Source organism: Catharus ustulatus, chromosome 17 (genome assembly GCF_009819885.2).
Source record: "Catharus ustulatus isolate bCatUst1 chromosome 17, bCatUst1.pri.v2, whole genome shotgun sequence".
NCBI classification, from domain to species: domain Eukaryota; kingdom Metazoa; phylum Chordata; class Aves; order Passeriformes; family Turdidae; genus Catharus; species Catharus ustulatus.
Window position 1 is genome coordinate 3708159 of NC_046237.1, and position 22883 is coordinate 3731041.

General features: G+C 38.9%; 1 protein-coding gene across 2 annotated transcripts in view; it reads left to right on the forward strand.

Moving 5' to 3' along the window:
- GNAS (GNAS complex locus) overlaps nt 1-22883 on the forward strand; it is a 132650-nt gene that overhangs the window by 82067 nt on the left and 27700 nt on the right. For both annotated transcript variants that reach the window (XM_033074741.2, XM_033074742.2), the window contains exons 3-5: nt 278-332; nt 418-537; nt 13689-13786. In XM_033074741.2, the coding sequence (XP_032930632.1) occupies nt 278-332; nt 418-537; nt 13689-13786 (273 nt within the window). The remainder of the gene's footprint in view (nt 1-277; nt 333-417; nt 538-13688; nt 13787-22883) is intronic.

Genomic DNA, 22883 nt, shown 5'->3' on the forward strand with positions numbered 1-22883 from the left:
TGTTTGATTCTGCAGAATGTCTTAGTCCCAGTCTAAGGCTGTAGTAAGTTTTTATTAAAGCATAATTAGACACTGATTTTTGGATGCAAATAGATATTTCTGCTTAAAATAGATGCAAATAGATGTTACTGCTTAAGTAGAAAAGTTTCAAGATATTTAAATGAGTCTATCTACCAATATAGCTTTGATAGAGTATTTTTCAAGTTCACATTCTGTTTTAAAAAGGTATTTTGCTTTTGTGGCTTCTAAATGTAATGATGTATCTCTTTTATTACAGGGAGAAGAAAATGAAAATTCAGGATATTAAAAACAATATTAAAGAAGCTATAGAGGTAAACTTATAAGCTATTGTTTTTTTTAACTATTCCAGCTGGCTGTTTAGACACTCTGCAATATTTTACTTGTGTTTCTTTGCAGACAATAGTGACAGCAATGGGCAATTTGGCACCTCCAGTGGAACTAGCCAATCCAGAGAACCAGTTTCGAATCGACTACATCTTAAATTTAGCAAACCAGATAGACTTCGATTTCCCTCCGGTGAGTAATTCACAGCGGCTGCAGCCATGCCTTTTTGCAAATGATTATATTTCAGTGCCCTGTAGTAAATATTTCCCCAGAACAGTGAGCTGCTCTCTGGGCATTACTGCAGTAGGTGCCTTTGGTGAGTGCTAATTGAATTTACAGCGACACAGCCAGAATATTCCAGCTGATCCTTCAGGAACATGGAGACCCTCGTCTGCTTTTTGTGCTCTGGGGAAAAAATCAACCACAGAGTCAGGATGGACAGTGCTGGGTGTAAAGTTTGGGTATTGTTGGAATTGCCCAAAAGGAGAGTGGGGATACACACAGCACTGTCTTGATGATTAGCTGGTGTTTAATGATTTTTCTCTTCTGGAAGAACAGTGGAGTTTTGTTGCTGATTCAGACTGTGTGTCAGCCAGGCTCTCTGCAGAGGCTCCACACACACATCCTTGCCCCAGTCCTGGTTAATCATTCGAGGTGCCAGCAGTCCCAGAGTAAATGCATAAAGGATAATTATTTAGTTGATGATACAACTTTGTGCCCACTCACAGTGATTAATTTCTGCTGTATCTCAACCAGACTTGTAGCAGAAGCCTGTGAAAATGCAGTTTGCAAACACTGAGCACTTAAACACTGAGAAGATATTTTTCTTAATTGCCTTGAAGTAACTTTTACTCACTGTAATGCAGGAGTGGTTCAAAACTTGCATTTCTCTCTCTGTGCACTGTTCCAGGGGGCTGAGGGGAGGAATTATGGTGATGTATTAAAAATCATAATCCATTTACACCAGAATTTTGTGTCCAGCAGTCCCAAATGCTTGAAATGAAAGTGCAAGTGCAAATAGTAGTAAGATGTAGGATAGTTTGCACTACAGCAATTCTTAATTGATTTTGTGATTCTTCATATATAAATATTATTGAACAAGCTGGTCTGTAAGACCAACAACAGTTACCTTCTCCAAATGTTGCTGCTTCTAGGAATTTGTCTGCTTTGGTCAGTCTTTATCAAAAGAAAAATAACCAACCAACCCAACCCACATGCTTTGTGTACAAGGCAGAAGTCAGGTGACATTAGCAATTAATTGGAAATCTTCAAATCATTTTCAATGTTGAACAGGCACAGAGAGGCTGGTGATGGGGGAGTGTATAATTCTCTCTAGCACATAAAATGTCATCATTTTGTCTAAAAGCATCTTAAATTTGAGATTTTTATCTTCACACCTCTTTAATTTAGACATTTGTCAGTGTTACTCATGGGAATACTTGATCCCCTCATGGATGATTTCTCCTGCTGGGGGCACAGAAAAATTAATGCATTGAAGATAGTTTTAGGAGAATATTTGAGAGAGAAGACAGTGGTTCCTTGCTCCACCCTCTGTGCTTCTGCACTGGCTGTGTGCCCACAGCTCTCCACTGCCATTGTTTGTGCTGGTTCAGGTTGTGATCTGTAACAATGCTGCAACAAGTTCCTGTGACCTACCTCGTACTGAAATACTGGATTTTCCTTCTATCAGAATTCTATCTCAGAGGTCTTCTTTTTTTTCTTCCATTCAATTGGAGTGCAGTGATTTCTTTTAATTTCTCCCTTTTTTTTTCACTGAAAGCAAGGTGTAATTGTGTGACTTAGAATATAAATAATTGTATATATCTATAAACAATTCCAAGTTCACTGAAGAGTCTTTGAGGTGTTAAATGACACAGCTTCAGGAATAACAGTGCTCCAATAAAACTAGTTTTTCTTCTCTGAGCAAAGGTATTGTCTTAAATTTTTAAGCCCTGAGTCTACAGAGGTTTAGGCGTGTGCATAACTTTGACTAGTGGCTTACTTCATTGGCATGATTAACTATTTCATATGTAAATGTTTGTAGGGCTGAGGTTTTAAACTGCATGTGCATTAGCCACAGATGTTGAAGGACTATTGTTGGCTCTCTCTGCCCTCAGTGATTATATAAGTTAACATGTCTGTGATTTCTGAGAGTGTCAGAATGTAGGTTGTAGTTCTTTGGTACCTGGAGAACTGAACCTGCCTTTTAATTGCATGATTTAGATCAAGACTTAGAGTGTCCCTAGATGCCAGCTCCCAGTGCATAGTGACAGAAATCACAATCCTTGAATAGTGCTGTAAAAATAATTTTGATTTTTGTTACAGATTAATTAAAAGTACTTTGAAGAAAAAAATAATTTTATGGCAGCAGAAAGGACAACCTTATGCTAGTTATGCTTTAAATCTAAAGAAATCTTATCATCTGTTTCCTCCTCCAGGACACTGGGGGAAGAATTTCAGAAACTGGCAGCTAAACCTCTTCCTATGTAGACCATTGATTGGGAAGGAGGGAGGGGATTTTTTAACAATGTCAGCCCTGTGTAATTCTGTCTGGTTTGAACTGCAGAATTTACTTTCTGCCTCTTGCATTTTCTTCATGGGAAATCGGGTTTCAGCTGTCTTGAGGACATACTTTTCTCAGTGTAGTATTTGATGCTCTTCTCTGCCCTAGGAGGAACATGAGGGTAGGGAGGAGGAGCACTCATATCCCAAGGGAATATTCTTTAGGGCTGGAAGTACTTAGGACTACACTCTTAAATGCAGGGCTGTTCTGCTTCGCTTTAAATGCCCATTCCTCTTTACCTAAACATTAATTTAGATAGCTCTGCTGAAGAGAATGCACTGCCATAGAGGTCAGCACAAGGATTGTGGGATTTCTTATCCATCTTCATGAAGAAGCAGTTGGAATTAATTTTAAAGTAGAGGCCAAAATCTGTGTTTATAGTTCCCTGAGGAACAGGTGGAGCTAGAATGCAGGTCTCCTAACAGCAAGGTTCAGTGTCATGTGAAAGGCAGAAGAAAATCAGGAAGAATGTAGGAGCTTTACAGTGTGATGCTAATATTGGGATCTGGCTCTACATGTAAATTAAGATTCAAAGAGCAACTTTTGTATTCTGATATTCTGATTCTTTTCTTAGCCTGGGTCTCCATCTGTTTGCTTTGCAGTTTTTGACTTACAGGAAATGTGTGTCATTTGTGTAGACCATATTGTTTTGAATTAAAAAAACCTAAAAAACAACAGCTTGAGTTAAAAATAATGTTGCTACAGTGTACTGCTAGGTTAAACATCCCCTTTAAAGCTGAAAATTTACTATGTTGGGGATTATTAATTCAGCACAGTTGGTATTAAGAAATTAAATTTTTGAATACAAATAGTAGCATATGGAGAAAGGCAAAACATATTATTGACTGAAAGGAATTCTGTCCACATAACCATGCTGGTGTTTTAAAATATTGCAATTTCTAGTAGATCAGTTCTATAGCTGAGGTTTCCAAATGGTGTTTCCATCATTATTGTGCTTTGATGCATTTGGCTTACTACAACTGTATCTGGGTGTTTTCAGTGTCAAAAATCAACCTCATAAGTAGTTTCAATAATTCAAACTAGCTGTATATCTGTCTCAAATGTCAGGTGATGTTGGGTTAGCTGGGTTATAAAAGTGATATTTTTATTCCTGTTCTGCATACCAGACAGTGGTTAGGATATTTTCTCCATCCCCAGTAATAGTGGCCTTCTTTTCATCCCTTTCTTTTTGCTCTTCCTTTTAGAAGAGGGAAGGAAATGTTCCCATTTTATCAACATTTCACACTCCATGATCAACCAAATTGAACCAAGCTACCAAATAAAACCTATTTACTTTGGGTCACAGACCATTTATAATTCTCTGGTTTTAATGAAATTTTCAAAATAGCTGAGCAGGATTTACAGCTGCCTATTTTTAATTGATCTGGACTCAGCTGAAGAAGATGTCTCTTGAAAATACCATACTAAATTCGGAAAAATGGTATTCAGAAAGTAGTAGAATCAGAGTATTAGCTATTGAAAGGCAAAATATCAGAGGAATTACTGCAGCCTATGGCTCTCTAGGTTGTGGACGCTTAGAAGAGATGCTGATGTTGTCTGCAGGTCTCTTGGTTTCAGTTTAAGTTTTATTACACTGCTCCATTGTAGTTATTTTGAATCTCCCACCACCACTGCTGCTGAATGGTTTTATTATGGTTTCTGAGTGGTGTTCTTGAGCTTTCCCACACTCTGGCTTCAGCCTCAAAGGCAGCTCAGCATCCCCTGTGCCCACAGCCAACCCTTCCCTCTGCTCCACACTGGGATGTGCCACCCTCACTGGGCCAAAAAAACCTCCTCTGGGTCCCCAGTGTCAATCAGACCATTGAACCAACCAGGTTAAAAATAACCCTGGTAACCCTTACTCCTTCTCTCTTCTATTTTGGGGAGATTATTTTTAACAGGGATCAGTTTTGAGGTCTGATTTACAACCTGGCCCATGGGCAGTGTGGTACAAAGGAGGTGGTGCTCAGTGTGATCCCTTAACCTGCAGCAGGGTCACAACAGGGCTTGATAGTTTAAAAAGGTTTTGACACCAAAATCTTCAAGAAGGTAACAAGTTAATAGTGTCAGTAAGAAAATATGTGAGCTGGGATGTCTCTGCTGCCAGAAGTGTTCCTTAATTATGTAGGCAACAGAAGAAAATTATCTGTCCCTGTAGATAACCACCCTGATGGGTATAATGATAGATTTATTATTATTCCTGTCTAAATACATCATGGGAGAAGAAGAGAGCTGTTCTGGTTTGACAGCATCACTGGCTTTGTAAAGTAATGACAAACATACTCACTGCAGTGGGGGACATTTCCCATGGGGAATGTCACAGATTTTGGGGTGTGACAGGAGGCAAAACATTTTCTTTGGTGAGGATACTCATGGGAAGCTGGGAAAGGTGGGAGACAGAGCCTGGTTTCTTGGGTGTCTGCACAATATTGTGTGCAGTTTGGATGCTTACCACAGAAAGAAAATTAGGGGCTCCAGCATTTTCTTGTCCAGATTTTTTATGATTTTGAACAAGACACCTCAATGTCCTATTTACCAGTTTTTAGTATCCTCTATCTTGTTATGTGTAAAAGAGTGATCAATGCATATCTTTGAGATGCATCTTGAGGTGCAAAACCAGTAGAAAATGTGGATATGTAAAGTATTCTTGCCTCAAGAATGTTAATATTCAGAGAAAGGAGTGAGAAGTTTTACAGCCAGTATCAGTGATGTGGTGCTAGATCCTCTGAAATAATCCTTACTTACTTACTTACTCTTTCTAAAATCTCTATTGTCTTATCTGCACAGAGCAGCTCCCTCTAAATGGGCATCCAGATAATCCAATTGAGTTTACCTGATCAGGAATTTATGTAAAGCTGGTTTTCCTATCCTTTAACAGCAGAAAAAATTCTTGAATACAGATTAATTACAGAGTTCTTTTGAAGCCTTCTTTAAGTACAGGGTCTGTGAGGCAGGCAACCACTGGATTTCATTTCTGTTTCTCATAATTGAAAAAATAAAACTACTAATTATTTGCAAATGGATCTCCTGAAATCTCTAATTTTTTTGTCTACATAGATAAATGCCTGATTGGAATGTTTTATCTGTGGCTAGCAATATCTAGTGAATTTTGTTAGTGCTAATGTATTTATTGGAAGTGGTTTGTTTTTTCATTTCAGCCCTTTGGGTTCTGCAGTGTTTTCACTGAGGTGTTCACATAATTCTGTTGAAATCTCACAAAGAATTTCCTTAAATTAGAGAATCTGCAGCCCAGAGCTTGAGACAATGGGCATTATATAAATGTCTTTTCTGCAGTTGCTTTTGTAGTACAAAATACCCTCACCCTATATTTTACTTTATTACTAATTTATTTAATTAGTGTTTGAAGTAAATGCTAATGCTTTGTTCTGAACTTGTATTTTTATCCAGTAAATTCCCACCATACCAGGCCATATTTACAGATTCAGAAGTTCATGTGACTTAATTTCTCTTGATACATCTTCTTTGTTTTCCTCAGAGCAGTCTTAAAGAACAAGGACAGATTAATTCAATTTATGTTGAAATAGAAGAGCTGTCAGCTGAATTAAACAGGAAATAGGCATAATTTAATATGGAAATTCTTAAGCATTTTCTGGTTTTAATCACAGTAAGAGACTATCACAAAATATTGGTGTATGCATAGATGAAATAAAATTATACCTGTGAGGTTCCCTGGTATTCCAGTGGGTGCAGCCACTGCCCTGTGTGCTCAGCTGGCTGGTCAGGGTTTGCAGCTGGTCTTTGGAGAGTATATGACATTTCTTCAGTGTTCAGTAAAATGTAAGATTTTTTTTAAGCTCCCAGGAAAGGGGGTGTCTTTTTACTCTTAAAAAGAAATGCCAGCAATTAAGCAGAACTTTCAATTAGTTTATTTTAAATACATTTGAGCTTCATTTTTTCACATAAACTTCATTGTTAGCCTGTGAACACTTCTATGGGTACAGCTGCTGCTTCTTCAGAAAGATTGGAAGAGGCTTGGTGAGCTGTCCTTGGGATTCATGTGAATTTAGAATGAGGATAACTATTTTATCTTACACCCCTTTCTGTTGGTGGAAGTTTCTGGCAAAAAGAGGTTTTTTTGTTTCCAATGTGAAAGGCAGCAGCAGTTTAGTGTGGTCCCAGGTGTTTGTTCTTGGCACCAGGTAAGGTAATAAGGTCATTTGATTTGACTGTTCAAGCTCACTATATATTCATTAAACAAAGAGCAGCTAAGTGATGTATGTGAAAGACATTTTACAAACCCTGAAGGAAATTTCTCAGAATTTTATTAAACCTTCTTTCTTAGACTGCAGTCTCCAAAAATAGCTGATGGTTGAACTGCTTCTGTCACCTCTCTAAACTACCCTGAGAGAACTGGGATGGGGTAGAAAACTTCCTTGTGCCTTTTATGCTCTCAGGAATTTGATCCATTAATGAATTGCCTTTCTATGTACAATACTCTTTGAAGAAGCAGAGGAACACTGATTATTTGGTTTAAATTGCAGAGGAATCTTGACAATATAGGGAACAGGCTTGCTGCTCTCACCCAAAGTGAGCTTTCCTCCCTGATTATGATGAGGAGCTTTGTTCTGGTATCAACAGATGAAATTTCTGTGGTGATTAAACTTGTTGTGAAAGTAGAAATAAAAGAAGAATGGCTGGATATTGTGTTAGTGAGGACTCCTAACCAAAGGCACGTTGTAGCTTATGGGTATGGATTTGTGTGTTGGCACATTTCTCAAATACTGTGGTGTTTTGAAACTCTTAACAAAGGGGAATAATGTGAGTTCAGTCTTGACAGAAGTCTCCCATTGGCCAGTCCTTGCAGCCACATCCAGTTTAATTTGTACTACTGGAAGTTACCAAGCAGAAACACAGAACATTTCAGCATCATTCTTCTTTTCCAAGCATGAAAAGCTATTGGTAATGAGACTAAATCCTTGCTGAAAATATTTCTGACTCAGTTATGGGAAGTGCTGAGTGCACTGGGCCTCTCCCAAAGAGTTTTGTATTCAGCTCTGGACACGTGCCAGTAACTGGAGAATATTTTCAACTCTTTGTAGGTATGCGTTTCCTTTGTGATATCATCAGTGTATTTGCCCTAAAATAGTAAGCAATAATTAACACTTGTTCACACCATTAGGAATGCAGATGTTTCCCTGTTCAAGTAAGTGGCTTATTAAACTGTCTGATTTGACAAATTTAACACGTTCTGGTGTCCCTGTCCAAGCTTGGGGAGAATGCAGAGATGCCATGAGTTCCCTTCTCTGCAGTCAGTAGAGATCACTTGATTCCATACATGAGCAAAGAGGAATAAATCAATTTGGTGGGTACTCACCTATCCTGGAAGGAGAAAATCAGCTGGTGCAGTTTGTCTTGGAGTGCTGTGTGCTGCCCTGCCATGCCATGACCTTGCCTTGCTGCAGTGCCTGTGGTGTGGAATGCAGCAGGGCTGCCTGCTCCAGGAAAGGAGAGCAGGTCTGCAAAGCTTTCAAACCAATGGGCAGTGCTGCTTTTGAAAGCTGAACACATTGGGAAGCAAAGTCCTCCAGGAGACAGTTTTACAGTTAGAAGCTGGTTTGGTTTGACCTTTAATCATTAGATTTGGAAGTTGGTGACCTATTTAAAACTCTTATTATGAAATGTGCAGCTCCATGGGACAGTGAACTTTGCCCAGGAACTGAATCCCAGTTTTAACCACAACATTGTGTAATGGTTGTACACACCTTTTAGGAGGTAAGGTTTTTTTCCAGTGGCATTGACTTTTGCTGGAATTAGTAAATAAACTGTTCTGTTGGAGGATCCACCCTATATTATATTTTACAAAGTAAAGGTAATGTTGCATGTCCATGCTAAGTTTCCTGTGAACTTGGTGTCACAGTGGCATGGACTGTGCCAATGTTTTTCTCTGCCAACATCCTAATGCCTATAAAACATTGCTTCATAAACATTTTTTTTAAATCTCTTGAGTATTTATATATCTGGAGGGAGCAAAGCCTTGTAGACAGTATGTCCAGTTACATTCTTCCATTTTCTGTTAGTATTTTATCCTTTTAGAATGCTTCTCAAAAGCAGATCTTGGTTCCTTTATTTTTTCCCAGGCCTGAAGTTTGTCTCTTGAGGATTCTTTTTTTTAATAACCAAAGTGCTCAACCCCCAAGTTCTTTAACACTTTCTGTAGTTTAACTTTGAGCAAAACCACTGTTTACCTGCTGCCATTTATTTAACTTGCTGAAATTTTCCAATATAAGGAGGTTTTAAACTTGATTAGACTCTGCATTGCCCCTTTTCTAATCCAGAATTGTGTCAGCAAGATCTTTCTGGAACAAAGAGCTGTTTTCCGAGCATCCCTTCCACATTTCCACTGAAGGGTTTCTTTTCTCTAGAGGTCTGCAGAGATTCCTGTAAGTGAATACAAGTGATTTACAAATGTTGCCTATTGACTCATTGTATTGGGAAGCTTTCATCAGGTGGAGAAACTGTCACCTCATAAATAAAACATGAATAATGAAATACATTTCACATAACTGTGGCTTTTTAACCATTGTGGTGCTACAGTATCATGAGACAGAGGTTTCCTCATCAGCAGCAAGTCCTAGTCCTTGGTCCTTCAGTTGTCTCAGCAAGACCAGAGGAGGTTTACCCAGACAGGATTTTCTCAGGGGTATTTGTGGTTTCCCAGGAGTGGAGTCTGTTCTTGGGGATTGTGCCCGGAATTCAAACTATGCCCCAGCCCAGCCTGAGCAGATTCAGTCAGGCCCTGTTTGTTCTCTTCAGATCTGTGTTACATTGACATTCCTTTCCTTGAGTGCTCTCCTCAAGGATTTCTCCCCCTTTAGGGTTATGTGAGTGTTTTGGGACGTGTAAAGCCTGCTCTGGTGGTGAATAAATGCTGCAGCCCTGACATAGAGCTCAGGAGGAATTCACTCCTCACCTTCCATGAGGAAGGTGATGCCGTCCTGTCACCACTTCTGTTGACTTTTGTTGCTTTACACAGCTTCAGCTGTACTTTAAACAGGATCTTGGGTGTGTATTGTGTCACTGCAGCATTTTATTCTTTTTAATGGAAAATTACATAATTTGAATTTTTTTCCCAATTTTAAGTATGCATAGGGCAAGAATAGATAATATGATCATACACTGCAGATACTATGAATAATTTGGAACCTAACATTCAAATCCTATTTGTTGTGGAGTGTCATCTCAAACCATTTAGTATTATTTGTTTATTTTAGCTGTTTTATTAGGAGTTCCATTTTCTAGTGCAAGAAAAACCCGTGTTGATGCTGCTGTAGAATCTGTTATATTAGAATGTGCCAGCAAATGAATCAGTGTTGTAGAAACAAGAACCAGACATGTAAGGACTAGTTTTCTGGCTATTTCTTTTCAGGAAATTTTCCTGCTACTTTTGGTTAATTTATTTCCTAAGTCATTATTTTTAGAACTCTCATACAAATTATACCTATTTAACTTAAAAAAAAAAAAAAAAAAAAAGAAAAACAAAAAAAACCCAACCCTTTTGCAAACTTGATTTTTCTAGTGGCCTCTGAAGCCCCTGTTTTAACTAAATACATAACAAATCTTGTGGTTTTACTTGCCTTCCCTGAGAGTAGCCCCAGGCTACATTCCATGACTCAAATGGGATGCTGAGGATTTCTTGTGTTATTCTTTTTCTTAAATATTATTTCAGAGCTGTGGTTAGTGTAGGTGTACTGGGGAGGAGGGAGAATCTGGGATATTTGCAACCAGCTACTATGTCTTAATTCCAAAATCAGTCACTACAGTAAGGAGGCTTCTCACAAAGCAGGAGATGAGCTCTGCAAGCCTGGTTCTGACTTTGTTGGCTGAGCACCTCTCTGGCTCACAGCTGTCAGAGGTGGCTCAGCATCAGCCCCAGCATGTGTGAAGATGTATTTGATGTGGCCTAAAGTAAAAAGTTGTGTATTAAAGGAAGGCCTTCACATTTAGACCATCTCAAGTCATGTAGTTCACTGTTTAAAACACAATTAATACAAACAAACAAGAAAAAGAGACCAAATGTAACAGCAAAAACCCATCCCAAAGAACCCCCCCTGTGCCTTAGTATAATGATCCATTGCTCTTTACATGTTGTAGACCCTGATTTTGAAACCCTGATAAGAAGTTCAAAGAATGTGGAATTAAATTCTTTTTCCATCCCACATGGACAATTCATAATGATCCTGAGAAGATTGCTTAAGTATTGCTGGTTATAGTTCAGATTAGCAGGACAGGCATAAAGGCAGTTTTAAATATTTTATTGCTAATTTGGCCTAACAAGGCACAAACATGATCTTTATCCCATTATTGTAATTCATTAGAACACTGGGAGGACTCTTCTAAACAATATGTAACTGTTCTGGAAAACTAAACCCTGGGCTTTCTATTATCAATGTGTTTATGCTAGAGCCAGGAACTGGTTTTGTTTTTCATCCCATTTTAAGATCTGGTTGCAGAAACTACTCCAAATGTAAGGCATTACGGTGTTTAAAAGGTCTTTGAAATAATTGCTTTATATCAGCTTTCCACCAAAGTGTCATAGTGAGAAACAGTAATGAGGAAGAATTTTTGTGGCAGAATTTTACTGTGCTATGACTTTTCTTTTTTAAAGTACTGACTTTTTTCATTTTGTATGTACATTTTTTTTTTTGTGATGAGAAATGTTTTATTGCTCTTTTTGTAAACTTTCCTTTGCCTAGTTTTTCATCCATTGAATCAGCTTGTGTTTCAGCAAAAAAAAAAAATTTTTACAATTGCTGATTCCATTTTTCAATTTCCCAGCTTTGTAGTCACAAGCTGAGTGAGCCATATGATGTTCTGTATTGAACAACTGTGACTTTTTAAAAACAGATTTAGAAATGTTCCCCAAAATGAGTTTGGTTCAGATACAGTGAGATTGCAGATAATTCCCCTTCTCTCCTTTATTTTCTCTTCCTTCTCCCTTTTGCTTTAGAAAGATATTTTCCTCACTGTGCTCTGATACAGTGGAAGGTGACTGACAGTCTCCTTCAAAAAATTCTTCGAAATTCAAGTATCCAATGGTTTCCAGTGAGCAGTGGGAGCTAGAAAACTGAATGCTGGAGTCAAGATTTTGATTCATCTTCTATTTCCTTTAATAGCAAAAGCAAATGGTCATGTAATCTGCAAATACTAGAAAACAAGTAAAATCTTCATACCTACTTGTGCAAGAAATTTAGCTAGTCTTTTTGGTCATGTGCAGTTCATAAAAACAGGGAACAAACTGACATCTAATACCATATATAAACAACATAATCTGTTTAAAAGACATCAGAACAAAATGTAGATGTGTATTTTGTGTTTACACTCATTTTTGTGCATGTGCAGCTATGAAATACTTAATAGCAATAAAAGGACAATCAAATTTGCCTCTGATGCACTGCTTCCATCATTGGTATTCATAATTGTGTGATCACACAAGCAGTATGAATCTGATACCTGCCAAGAGGAGGGTGTTCTGAAAATCAGCATCACTAAATTCACTGTAAGATGCCTTTATGCATCTTTAAGATGCAATTTAAAGGATTTACTGTTATACTACAGTTCAGGTGTTAGTTAAAATTCTGGTAGGAATGTGATTTTTTTTAAAACTCTTGTAAGTGAAATTTTGGAATGTGTCCCCTTTCTTTGTACTACATTGATAGTAAAGGAATGTGAGAGACTGATATCCCAAGAGATGGAGGAACACTGAAGCAGCTAAAACTCACATTTTTCTTCTTTAAAATAATTGTGCTGTAAAGAAAAAGGATGGGGAGACACAAAATATACGCAACAACTATTTTAAAGGTCTTGCACTGGTCTGGATTAAAAAAATCAATTATTTACCACTTAAAATCAGAGTGAAAGTATTTTACCCAAAACACTTCAAAGTTCTGAGAGATAGCCAAGGAACCCATGGCTGTTGATAAGAGGAATGCCCACAGTGGTGTCTGTGTGTATTTTAGTCACCAGGCTGCTGCTGTTCTTTCTCAGTCTATTCAGAGTTCTCAGCCCCACGGCCAGGAGTTCAATCCCGTGTTGCACACGCACTGCTGGAGCCAAAGTGCATCTTTCATGTGCAAAATGAAAGGGCTTTTGGTTGTGTTGTTAGCTTGTGTTACAGGTTCAACAAAACTGAAGCACTGCATTTTTGGCTGTCTGCTTTCATATCTTGGCTTGCAGTTTTTGAGGCTGAGACAAAACATGATCTAGCCTTGTGTCACTGTCTTTCTTCTGCAGTTCAATGTCTTTTGACACTGTAAAAGAATAAATTTACGAAAGTGGTACAGAGTTAAGGAAGATACAGATGTCTGTATAGTCCCTGAAGATCCTAACTTGCAAAGTCATGTAAAACTTAATTATCATTATCATTCATGCAGGAATTATAAAGTAGTGTTTCATTGAAGAAAAAAAAATCACGACAGCCACAGAAATGTAAAAAGCAGTGACACTGTGAGTTAAAGAACAAATGTCACCAAATAGCATTGATTATTAAAAATGCCAATGAAATTGTCATTAATGAGACATTAACCCTTCTTACAGTAAATGGTTGGATTCAGTCAGTGATTGGGAAGAAGATAACTCTTACAGACTGTTGCATTCAAACTCAGAAATCCAACTGAACTCGTAGTGAGGTTCTAAAGCATGGTTAAAGATTTTTGTTAAATCTGCTCCATTTCCTGCTCATTGCAAAATGCAGTGATACATGATTATTGGCTGCTTCTCTTCATTTCTAACCCGTTTCAATAAAACTGTTTTCATATTTCAGGAGTTTTATGAACACACAAAAACACTTTGGCAGGATGAAGGTGTGAAAGCCTGCTACGAGAGATCCAACGAGTACCAGCTGATTGACTGTGCCCAGTAGTGAGTATTGCTGCCCTCCTCTTTGTGACAGTGCTTGCTCCCCCTTGTCCCTGGAAAAGGAATGTGTGGTGCACAATGAATCCTTGGTAATCAGCTGTTCAGAGAGGTGGGACAAACTGGTGTTTAATTAGACAATATCTACATTGAAAACTTCACAGGTGCTTTTAAAAGGCTTTAGTAAGGCCCCTTAATGAGGGGACAGTTTTGCTGTCGCCAAGGCCAAATTTCCTGCCTCTTCCACTTGGCCCATCCTTTCCAGATGTCAGCTCCAGGTACTGCACAAGTTGCAGTAAGTTGGACAGAAAGTTGGTGGGAAATGAACCCGTTTGTCACTTTGTTTTCTGGTGCAGTTTATTTAACTGGAAACAAAGATGGGAGTGACAATCATGGGAAGCAGCCTGTGACCAGTCACCAGAGTTCTGCTCTGTGCCTTCATGCACATATCTGAGAAAGAGGCATTCTCTTCTGGTATTTATACTGCTGGGATAATTAGTATTGTCTTGAGAGTCTGCTGCATGTTTGCAGTTATTTATCACATCCAGCTATATACTGTGGCTCAGGATTCTTTATGGCAAGGTGATCGAGTTAATTGTGGCCATTCTGGTACTTTTGTTGTGCATGTTCGAGAATCACAGGACATAAATTTGAAACATTATTGGTTAAAACTGTTCTTTGTTAGTTTGTATTCTCTCTACTTCTTTTGAAGAAGCTGAAATAAGGTTTAATGGGTCAAGCAAATGAAGGTTTCTTGTTTCACACGATGGTGGCAACTGCAGTTTGTGTAATGCTGCATCTCTTAACATCTGATGAAATAAAATCTGTAAGGTTCTTCTTTTGTTTATTTGCTTAGGAAGACTTAAAGGTAAATCAACAATTAGCTCTGTTTGAAAAGAGACAAGAGAGATAATTTTACTGTGCCTTGCACAGCTCCAGGTCTGTAGGAGCCTCTTTGAAGTTTTGCCATTGTTTCCAGAGTGAATTTGTTTGATGTGTAACGATGTCTTTTGCATTAGGTGACTAATGTTTGATCATTTGGCATGGAGCTTTTTGCAAGTTCAGTTGCTACAAAATAAAAAAGTATAAAGATTTTCATTTTCAGACAAGCATGCAGTAAATTTTATGTTTCTAGCGTGAAGTTGATAGAAGTGAGGAAAAGCTGGGTTTGTTTCTGGTTAGTGTTTGTTAATAACTTCTATGCTGGGAAGAAGGAAATTGTTGAGCACTAAGAGGGTTTTGTGTTGCCCTTTTTCTCCCCTAAATGCAGATAAAAAAGCTGAAATTCTTATCATCCCTGGACATTGACTTTTCCATGGATCAGCAGGGGAGGTGGCCCTCATGATGGCTTTACCATCCTGCTCCATCTAGTGGAACACTTAATTCTACATCATGGGCTGTTGAGCCAAAAATAAACTTTGAACATTGCTGACAAATCAGATTTTTTTTTCCCTAAGGAAAAGAAAATAAAAATTTCTGTCCCTTTCTAAAAATATTTAATAATTCTAATATTTATTGAATATTAGAGTAACATATATGACACTATAGTCTTGCAGAAGGAGTTTTCTAATTGTTAATTTTGATAGTTCTTGTTCTTTCTGGTATTTTTGACCATGCAGTGATGGTGTTTTAAATAACAGAAGATGCAGAGTAGGAACTTCTTAATGGCAAAATGTCATATTAAAGGTTAATGTCACTTTGAAAATGCTGAACTTGTTTTTGTCACATTAAATTTTCAAGGAACCTAAAAACAAAAAGCTTCCTATAAAATCTGACTTGATTGATACCTTTAAATTAACCTGGTGAGCACACACTAACAAAAACGTGGCAAAGGCAAAATACAAAATGTATCTAGATTATTAAAGGAGGGCTATGTTAATATGAATGTGCAGGGAACTGTTGTCAGTGCTACCAGAAGTTAAAAGAGAATATTGAGCAAACTCTGTTGGGGTTGTCCATTGTTTCAGAGTTTTAGGTTCTGAACACTTTTCCCCTTTTGAAGTCTCCATTTAAAACAAGAAAGTTACACTGGAAATAGGAAATAGAAAAGCAGCTTTTCTCTTTCAAGATCTGTCTGGCTTCCAAAAATCCTTTCTTGCTCTTGAAAGTCAAATAAAATCTTAAATATTAATAGATTCTTTGTTCAGTGATTTGCCTTAAAATTTTAAACAATGTTTCTTGTTCACAAAACTTAACTTTTCGGAGTTGTTTGTAGAAAAATGAATTCTTTTCAACTGTCATTTTTGGAAGACTGAATCACTTAGTGTAAAGTTCATCTTGGTATAGACTTATCTGACATTCTGAATTTTTTAAAAAGGAGGTTTTGTCAGTGTTGTGACACAGTTTTGTATAGGAAACTTTGCAAGGAGGATCTGCTGAATGTTTAAAAATCAGTTTTGTCTGTCTTTCAGCAGATCTGCTTTCCATGGATGAAAGCTGGTTCTACATGTGGACAGTTTTGCTGTAGTGCAGGAGAAGGAAGGGCTTTCCAGGATTCAGGGATGGAGAGTCTGGAAAGGAAAGATGCTGGAGAGATGGAAGCTTAAATTGTGCAGAGTTTGTGCTGAGGAAAGATGGGAATTTGCTGGATGGACAGAGCGTGAGGGAAAAGCCACTTTGTGCTTCTTGTCCATTCCCAAGAAAGTGGGAACAAATGTAATTCTCAATGTTTTGTCTCCCTAATTCCAGTGGAGGGGTTTAGAGCCCAGAAATGGTGTTTCTCACCTTCTAGGGAGCTGTAACTTTAAATGTGCAGTCCTTCCTTCTGCATCTCTACAACTTCCAGTGTCTTCCCATAAGAGGTGACATTATTACACACTCTTACTGTTGCTCCACCGAGTCTCTGGTTGTGGTGGCTGAGAAAAGACTTTACCAAAAACCACAGGTGCTGTCCTGGCTGCCCATTTCCCTGCAGCTGTGATCTTTGGAGGTGAGAAGCTGGGGGGCCTGGCCAGTAACCTCACCTGCTGGAGAGCCCTTCTGGTGTCCTGCCCTGCATCCTCCAGCTCACTGGCTGAATGAAAATGTCACTTTGGAGGAGCCCTGTTCCTTTTGGAAGAGCCTCTGCTCATCATCAGCTTTACTGTACTTCCTGCCCAGGCATATTTTACAGTCTTGAGGGGCTAGAGAAGGAAAGAAGGCTTATTTCCCTTTTCTGAACCAGCCTTACTAAGAAATCAGTTTCAATTCTGTATTTAGAACAACACAGTCTGTGACGTTGCCACCAGTTTGTATTTCAGCAGTGAGGAGGGAGCTTCTTCTGTGAGGAGACCAAATTTCATTGCTCTTGCATCCTGCAGGGATGTACACAGAGTGTTCTTAGGAAGCTGCCATGGGACCCTGCTCTTGGCTAATAATAAACAGAAGAACACAGAAATGTCTAGAATACAGAAAATCCCAAACGGTGTTAAATTATTTACCATCCTTATATGTCTTCCCTGAAGGCACAGGGTTGCATTTTATTTAGACTATATTACTTCTTATTTTAAAATACAGGAGCCATTTCCACTGTGATGTGCCAAAGCCTGTTTGTCAAACCTGCCTTCTGTCAAATACAAACAAACAATCTCTTTGAAGCTCTGTGGTTGCCAATACTTCTACCTCAGGTTTCATTTGAGCAGCTCTGGTTTTAAAGCCTCACAAACACCCAGCAGAGCAGGCAGAGTGAGCAGGATGTGTCCCCCAGGACTGTGCTGTTTGTGCCATGAGGATGTCAAGGGTGTCCACGCTGTCCTGCCAGGTCTCACCCAAAGCCTGAAGAAACATGCATTGATGTCAAGAGCCCTTGGGTCAACTATTCAGCAAATTAAGAGCAAAGCCTGGGTACTACATGAACCTTTTTCTAGAGTTGCTAATATTAGGCTGTGCCTGCAAACCCTTGAATTTTAACTTCAGTCAGCCTTGGCCACTCATTAGATTTTGTGCTTCATTTTCCGCTGCGCTTTCCCTGCGAATCTCCTCGCTGGTGCTTCCTGGTTTTGGCTGGGGTGGAAAAGGAAATAATGTGAGAGACAGTGTTTGCAGCCCATTTCACACCCTGCCATGTCAGGAAGGGCTGGAAGCAGCACGAGGAGCCGTTCTCACGCTATTTCCTGCCTCCGCTCCTCTCCTGCGCTGCCATTTCGGGGAAGGAGAAGGCGCAGGGAGGAGGCTCTGGAGGTGCACAGTCACGTTTCTGGAGCTCCAGCACCAGCAGAGCCTCTCTGATACCTTGAAACTGTGCCAAGTTCTTCCAGAAGGGTTTTATGAGGAGTATTTTTTAAGATGTTTGTTTTTAAAATACTTATCAAAGAAAGGCAGGGAGTGCAGCTATTAGCCGACTGCTGTGCAGGGCTGCTGAAGGATCAGCATGTGTGGACACACAGGCTTTTTAATTTCTGATGTTGTGAGTTCTTTATATTTTTATTAAGATTTATGGTGTGTTTTATTTCTGGATTTGCAGACTTGCAGAGAGCAGCTAAGAGCCCCAATCTGTGCACTTAATGATTTTCTTCCATGTTGATTTCTCTTCATGACAAAGTTCCTTTCATGGAACACGTAGTAAAAGCGTGTTTGCTCAAAGTCTCACCTTTTTAAACAGTGCCTGATTTATCAGGGATACTACTGTTAGTCTAGTTTCTTATCCATATTATTTATTGCTTTTTTTTCCCCCCTTTTGCTTTCTTTCCATTTGATGTGATTTTGGCAGAGTGGTTTCTCTTGTCTCCAGATCCTCTGAGTGCTCGCATTCTAAAGGACAGGAATTTCCCTGGCCCGTATTCCTGGCATCCATGAGCTTCTTACGGACAGTGACAATTATATTGTTAAACATTCCCATGAGGAAGAATAATATTCATGTCCCTTTTCTCTGGAATAAAACTGATGAGCTTGCCTACTGCTGTGTGAATTCCTTGGCAAGCCAGAGAGTAGACCCAGATCATCTAACTCCTAATTTTTGATCTTGATTACAAAATCCACATTACTCTATTCCAGAGGGCTTAGAGATAACTGAATTAGGGTCTTTTCCCTGCTCATCTTCAGTTTGAGGGAATAGAAAATCATGTTTTAAACAAGGTTAAATTTCAGTTAAAGAAATACAGCCCAGGGTTTACATTTTCTGCACTCCAGTGGGGTATTAGGTGTATGGTGGGGAGCACAATCACTGCTGTCTTCCCATGACTTCAGTGAAGTCACTACCAACAATGAGTCCAAACCTATAACAGCTGAATTATACCCAACTCCTCCACATGTGTGCCCTCTCTTGCTGACTGTCAGTAGCAGGGATGTGCCTGCTGGCAAGTGCTCTTAAAACCAGATTACCTAAATTTAGCCAATAAATGGATTATGAATCCAGCACATGTTCCCACTCTTGTCACAGCTGATCGTAAATTCATCATTTCAAGCTACACTCAACCCTAGATAAACTCCTCTGTCTTCAGAATAAATTACATCCCAGTATGAAGCAAGACAACCCAAAAGGTGTCCTGGAACAGGTTGCTTGATTGTTATGAATTAGGTGCTCCACTAAGGAAGGTGCAGAGCTGATGGGCCATAATGGGCAGAAAGACCTTTAGAAGTCCAAAATGTGAATAATTGAAGTCATACCACAGCCTTTTGAGGTCTGTGTGATGCCCATTGCATCACCCTGAATTATTGTCAAGGGGTTTAACTGTTTGCTCCAGGAATCTGATTTCTGATTTCTGCCTCCACTTTCACTCCCTCAGCCACTTCCAGCCCCTCCGTTCATTGCCTTCATTCGTCTGCTGCTTTTATTTCTCCTCTGTTCCACACATCTGTGAATGTGCCAGTTCCTTTCTGGCCTTTGGCTGCAGATGTAACTTCCTTTCCCTGCCTGGCTGTAAATAGTGAGGATTTGCCTTCAGCTGGAGGCAGGGCTGACCTGGTTGTACAGCATGAAAAAGCTGGATTGGAACTTCTTCCCCAATTTCTTGACAAAGTCCTGTGTCCAAATACTCAGACTTCTGCTTTTGGGTTAAATGCATCACTTGCTAATGCCTGCAAGGGTTAAGGATAAACCCTAGAGTTCATGGATGCCTGATTCAGTGGAAATGGGTGTTTCATATTTGCTTTCACGGTGAATGGATTTGCTCTCTCAACAGCTATTTCTTTGTTTCAGACAAAATTCACATGCACAACATTTGTTCAGGTTAGGCTTGCACTGGATCAAGAGTATCTTTCAAAGTTTGGCATTAATATTTGCACTTTATTTAAATAAAATTTGTCATTGAAATAGTAATTTTTTCTGAGATCATAAGCAGACGCCCACATGACTTGGTCAGTAGATTGCTGTGCTCCTCTGAGTGAGAAGTTTCATTTTGAATGTCAGAAGAACATCAGGAGAGTGTAATGAAGGCAGGGTTAAATAACAAACTTATTAACATTTTAGTTATCTGGAGGAGAGCACTGGAGTGGAGTCCAGGGTGTAGTTTGCTCAGGATGTATCTCCATTAATATTTTACTTTATTAGTCAGCTTTGAAACCAAAGTTGTTATTACCAAAGAATGTAAATGTATAAGTACTGCTTTATAAATCCAAAAGTGATGTATCTTCAGAAGATAATTCTGTACTAAAAGTATTTGGCTACAGTCCAGAATTCTGCAGACAAAGTTCTTTAGCCAAATTTCTTGATGGGTGGCCTAGACCCATAATGTTAATTAACAGAGTTAAAAATAATTCGGTAAAGACAAGAATGGATTCCTTGTTACTGGTGGTAAAAATGGTAAATTGTATTGTTCAATAAAGAATATAATGCTTGCATCACCTAGCAATTTTAAACATGCAGATAAATGACAAAATATGCCTAATTCCAGGGATTTCTATTTCAAAAGAAAAAATAATCTTGGGTTTGTTGTTTTTTTGGTTTTTTTCAAATGTCAGATGCATATTTTTGTAATTGCTTTCAAGTCTGCTTGGCTCAGTAGTGTCTGGACTTCTTAGCCAACATATTTCTGGTACCTGTTCAGGCTTCTGCTTTGTTTTTTGTGGTTCTGTTCTCTGCAAACCTACAAATGCAAATGCAGTGGAATTTTTTTTGTGGGTGATGGGAAAGTGTTGCAATGCAATACAGCAGGAGATGGAATAAAAGCCAAAACCTTTGGTTAATTAAACTCTCACTAATTTCTGCATTTTAATGGCAACAGGTTCCTCATTCCTTCCCACTGCAGTTTCTTTCTATCCTCTAAAGTTCTTGTTGTGGTATAAAGTTATGGTGTGAATGAATATGGTAGAAATGTGTGAAAAAACATATTTTGTCCACAGGGGCTTTTGGAGGAGATGCTGTGAATGTTGTATTGTTGATAGGTACAAGTTTGTGATAGAATGAGAGTTAATGAACAACACTGGCTCTGCACATGGTACCTAAAGCTAAACTGACCTGGGGTTAGTGCTGCAAAAACAGAGTTGCCACCCTGAAAAGTTTGTTACCAACTTCTAATCAAGGAGGTGTGCAGAGTTGACTTTTGTTGATTGATTGATTGATTGATTAATTGTGAAGTTTTTGAGACTTCACAGATAATTTTCCATGTAATTAAAATGGCCAGTATTTTTCAAACAACTAGTAATATATTAATTTTTAAAAAGTCATGTGTGGATTCACAGCCCTGACTCCATGTACAATCCATTCTGAGCAGTTCATCGGTATTGTTATAGACAAAGTATTGTGTTTAAGAAATTAGTGTGTTGCATTGTTCCATAAGATCATTAAATGCAGCTGCTACCACAGCATTACTACACAATTCCGTTTTTCTTTCATGATTGTAAAGATCAAGAAAAAGTTAAGAAGTTGGATCCACACTAATAGAAACATTCTTGGAGCAGATGATGTTAAAACTCTCCTCCTGTGAGTGAATTCATTAACAGGTTTCACAGGTGTCTCTGATAGTGTGAATTCCCTGGTGCTCTGCTGGGCACTTTCATCCTGCCAGGGATGTCAGACAGGGATGCTCCACATTCCTGGAGCCAGGGGATCTCAGCAGGGCAGTGAGCCCCGTGTGGGGCAGAGCTGAGCACACCCTTGGTGCTCTCACCGGGGACAGACCCTGTGTTTGATGGGCTTGGACACGTGCTGAGAGTCAGGCACTTGGCAAAGCTACAGAAATCCTGAAAGCTCCACATCCTTGGGTTTGGCTTTGCTGTGCATGGATCTTGCAATGATACTCCTTTTTTTTCTGTATTTTTAATCTTATTTTCACCAGGCAGAAAAGATACCTTTTTTCTGGTAAGGAAAGTGCGACAAATTCACCCTAAAAGTTACAGTTTACTACAGGTGAAACTTCTGTAATGGCATTGCTTAAATGTTTTGAGAAAATTGCAGTGAGTAAAATAGTAGATTGTTGTGTACACAGTAATCCTTCAGTTCTCTGGTTTTTGTGAGGACAGGTAGTGGTCAGTCTGAACTGGGAATGAATGAATGTCATAAATGAATTGGTCAGAATGAATTAGGGTGAGAAGTTAAATAAGGAGGAATTGTAAACTCTGTAAGTTTATCATGCACCTCACATGTACTAGACTTCTGTATTTTTTTTAAGTTTTACCCATTAATATAAATATTAAAATATATATTTTAATATACTATATAAATATAAAAATTTATATAAAAATATGCTCAGTTTTACCATAAAATTCCCATAAGGTTATTACAAAGCAGAGCAAATGACATCTTGACTTTTGAGTATTGGCTTAATGATACAGCAGTGTTGGATTGCCTTATTGGTGAAACCCTGTAGCTGTCAAATGGTGAGAATCAATCCAAGCAACTCTTAGAACTCATAGTAGTTCCTGAAAATGAATTTTCACTGCCCCTCCCAGGCTCTTGCAAGGTCCCTTTGTGCAAACAGAGTGAGGTTAGTTTTGATTCAAACAAAACAGTTCAGTGTGAGACAGAAACAAGCAGAATAAAAGACTTCCACAGGGGCTGGAGCAGCCTTCCCTAGGAATCCCTCCTGCCAGGAGGAAGATCTGCAGGCACAAAATACAGGGCAAGCTATAAATAAACATTGAGGAAGCGAGGAAGAGCGTGGCACTGGTTGCATCATTTCTGCACGGCCCCTGTGAGGCCAGAGCATCGTTCCTGGGTGGATTCAGTGCTGGAGGGCTGGGAGCTGAT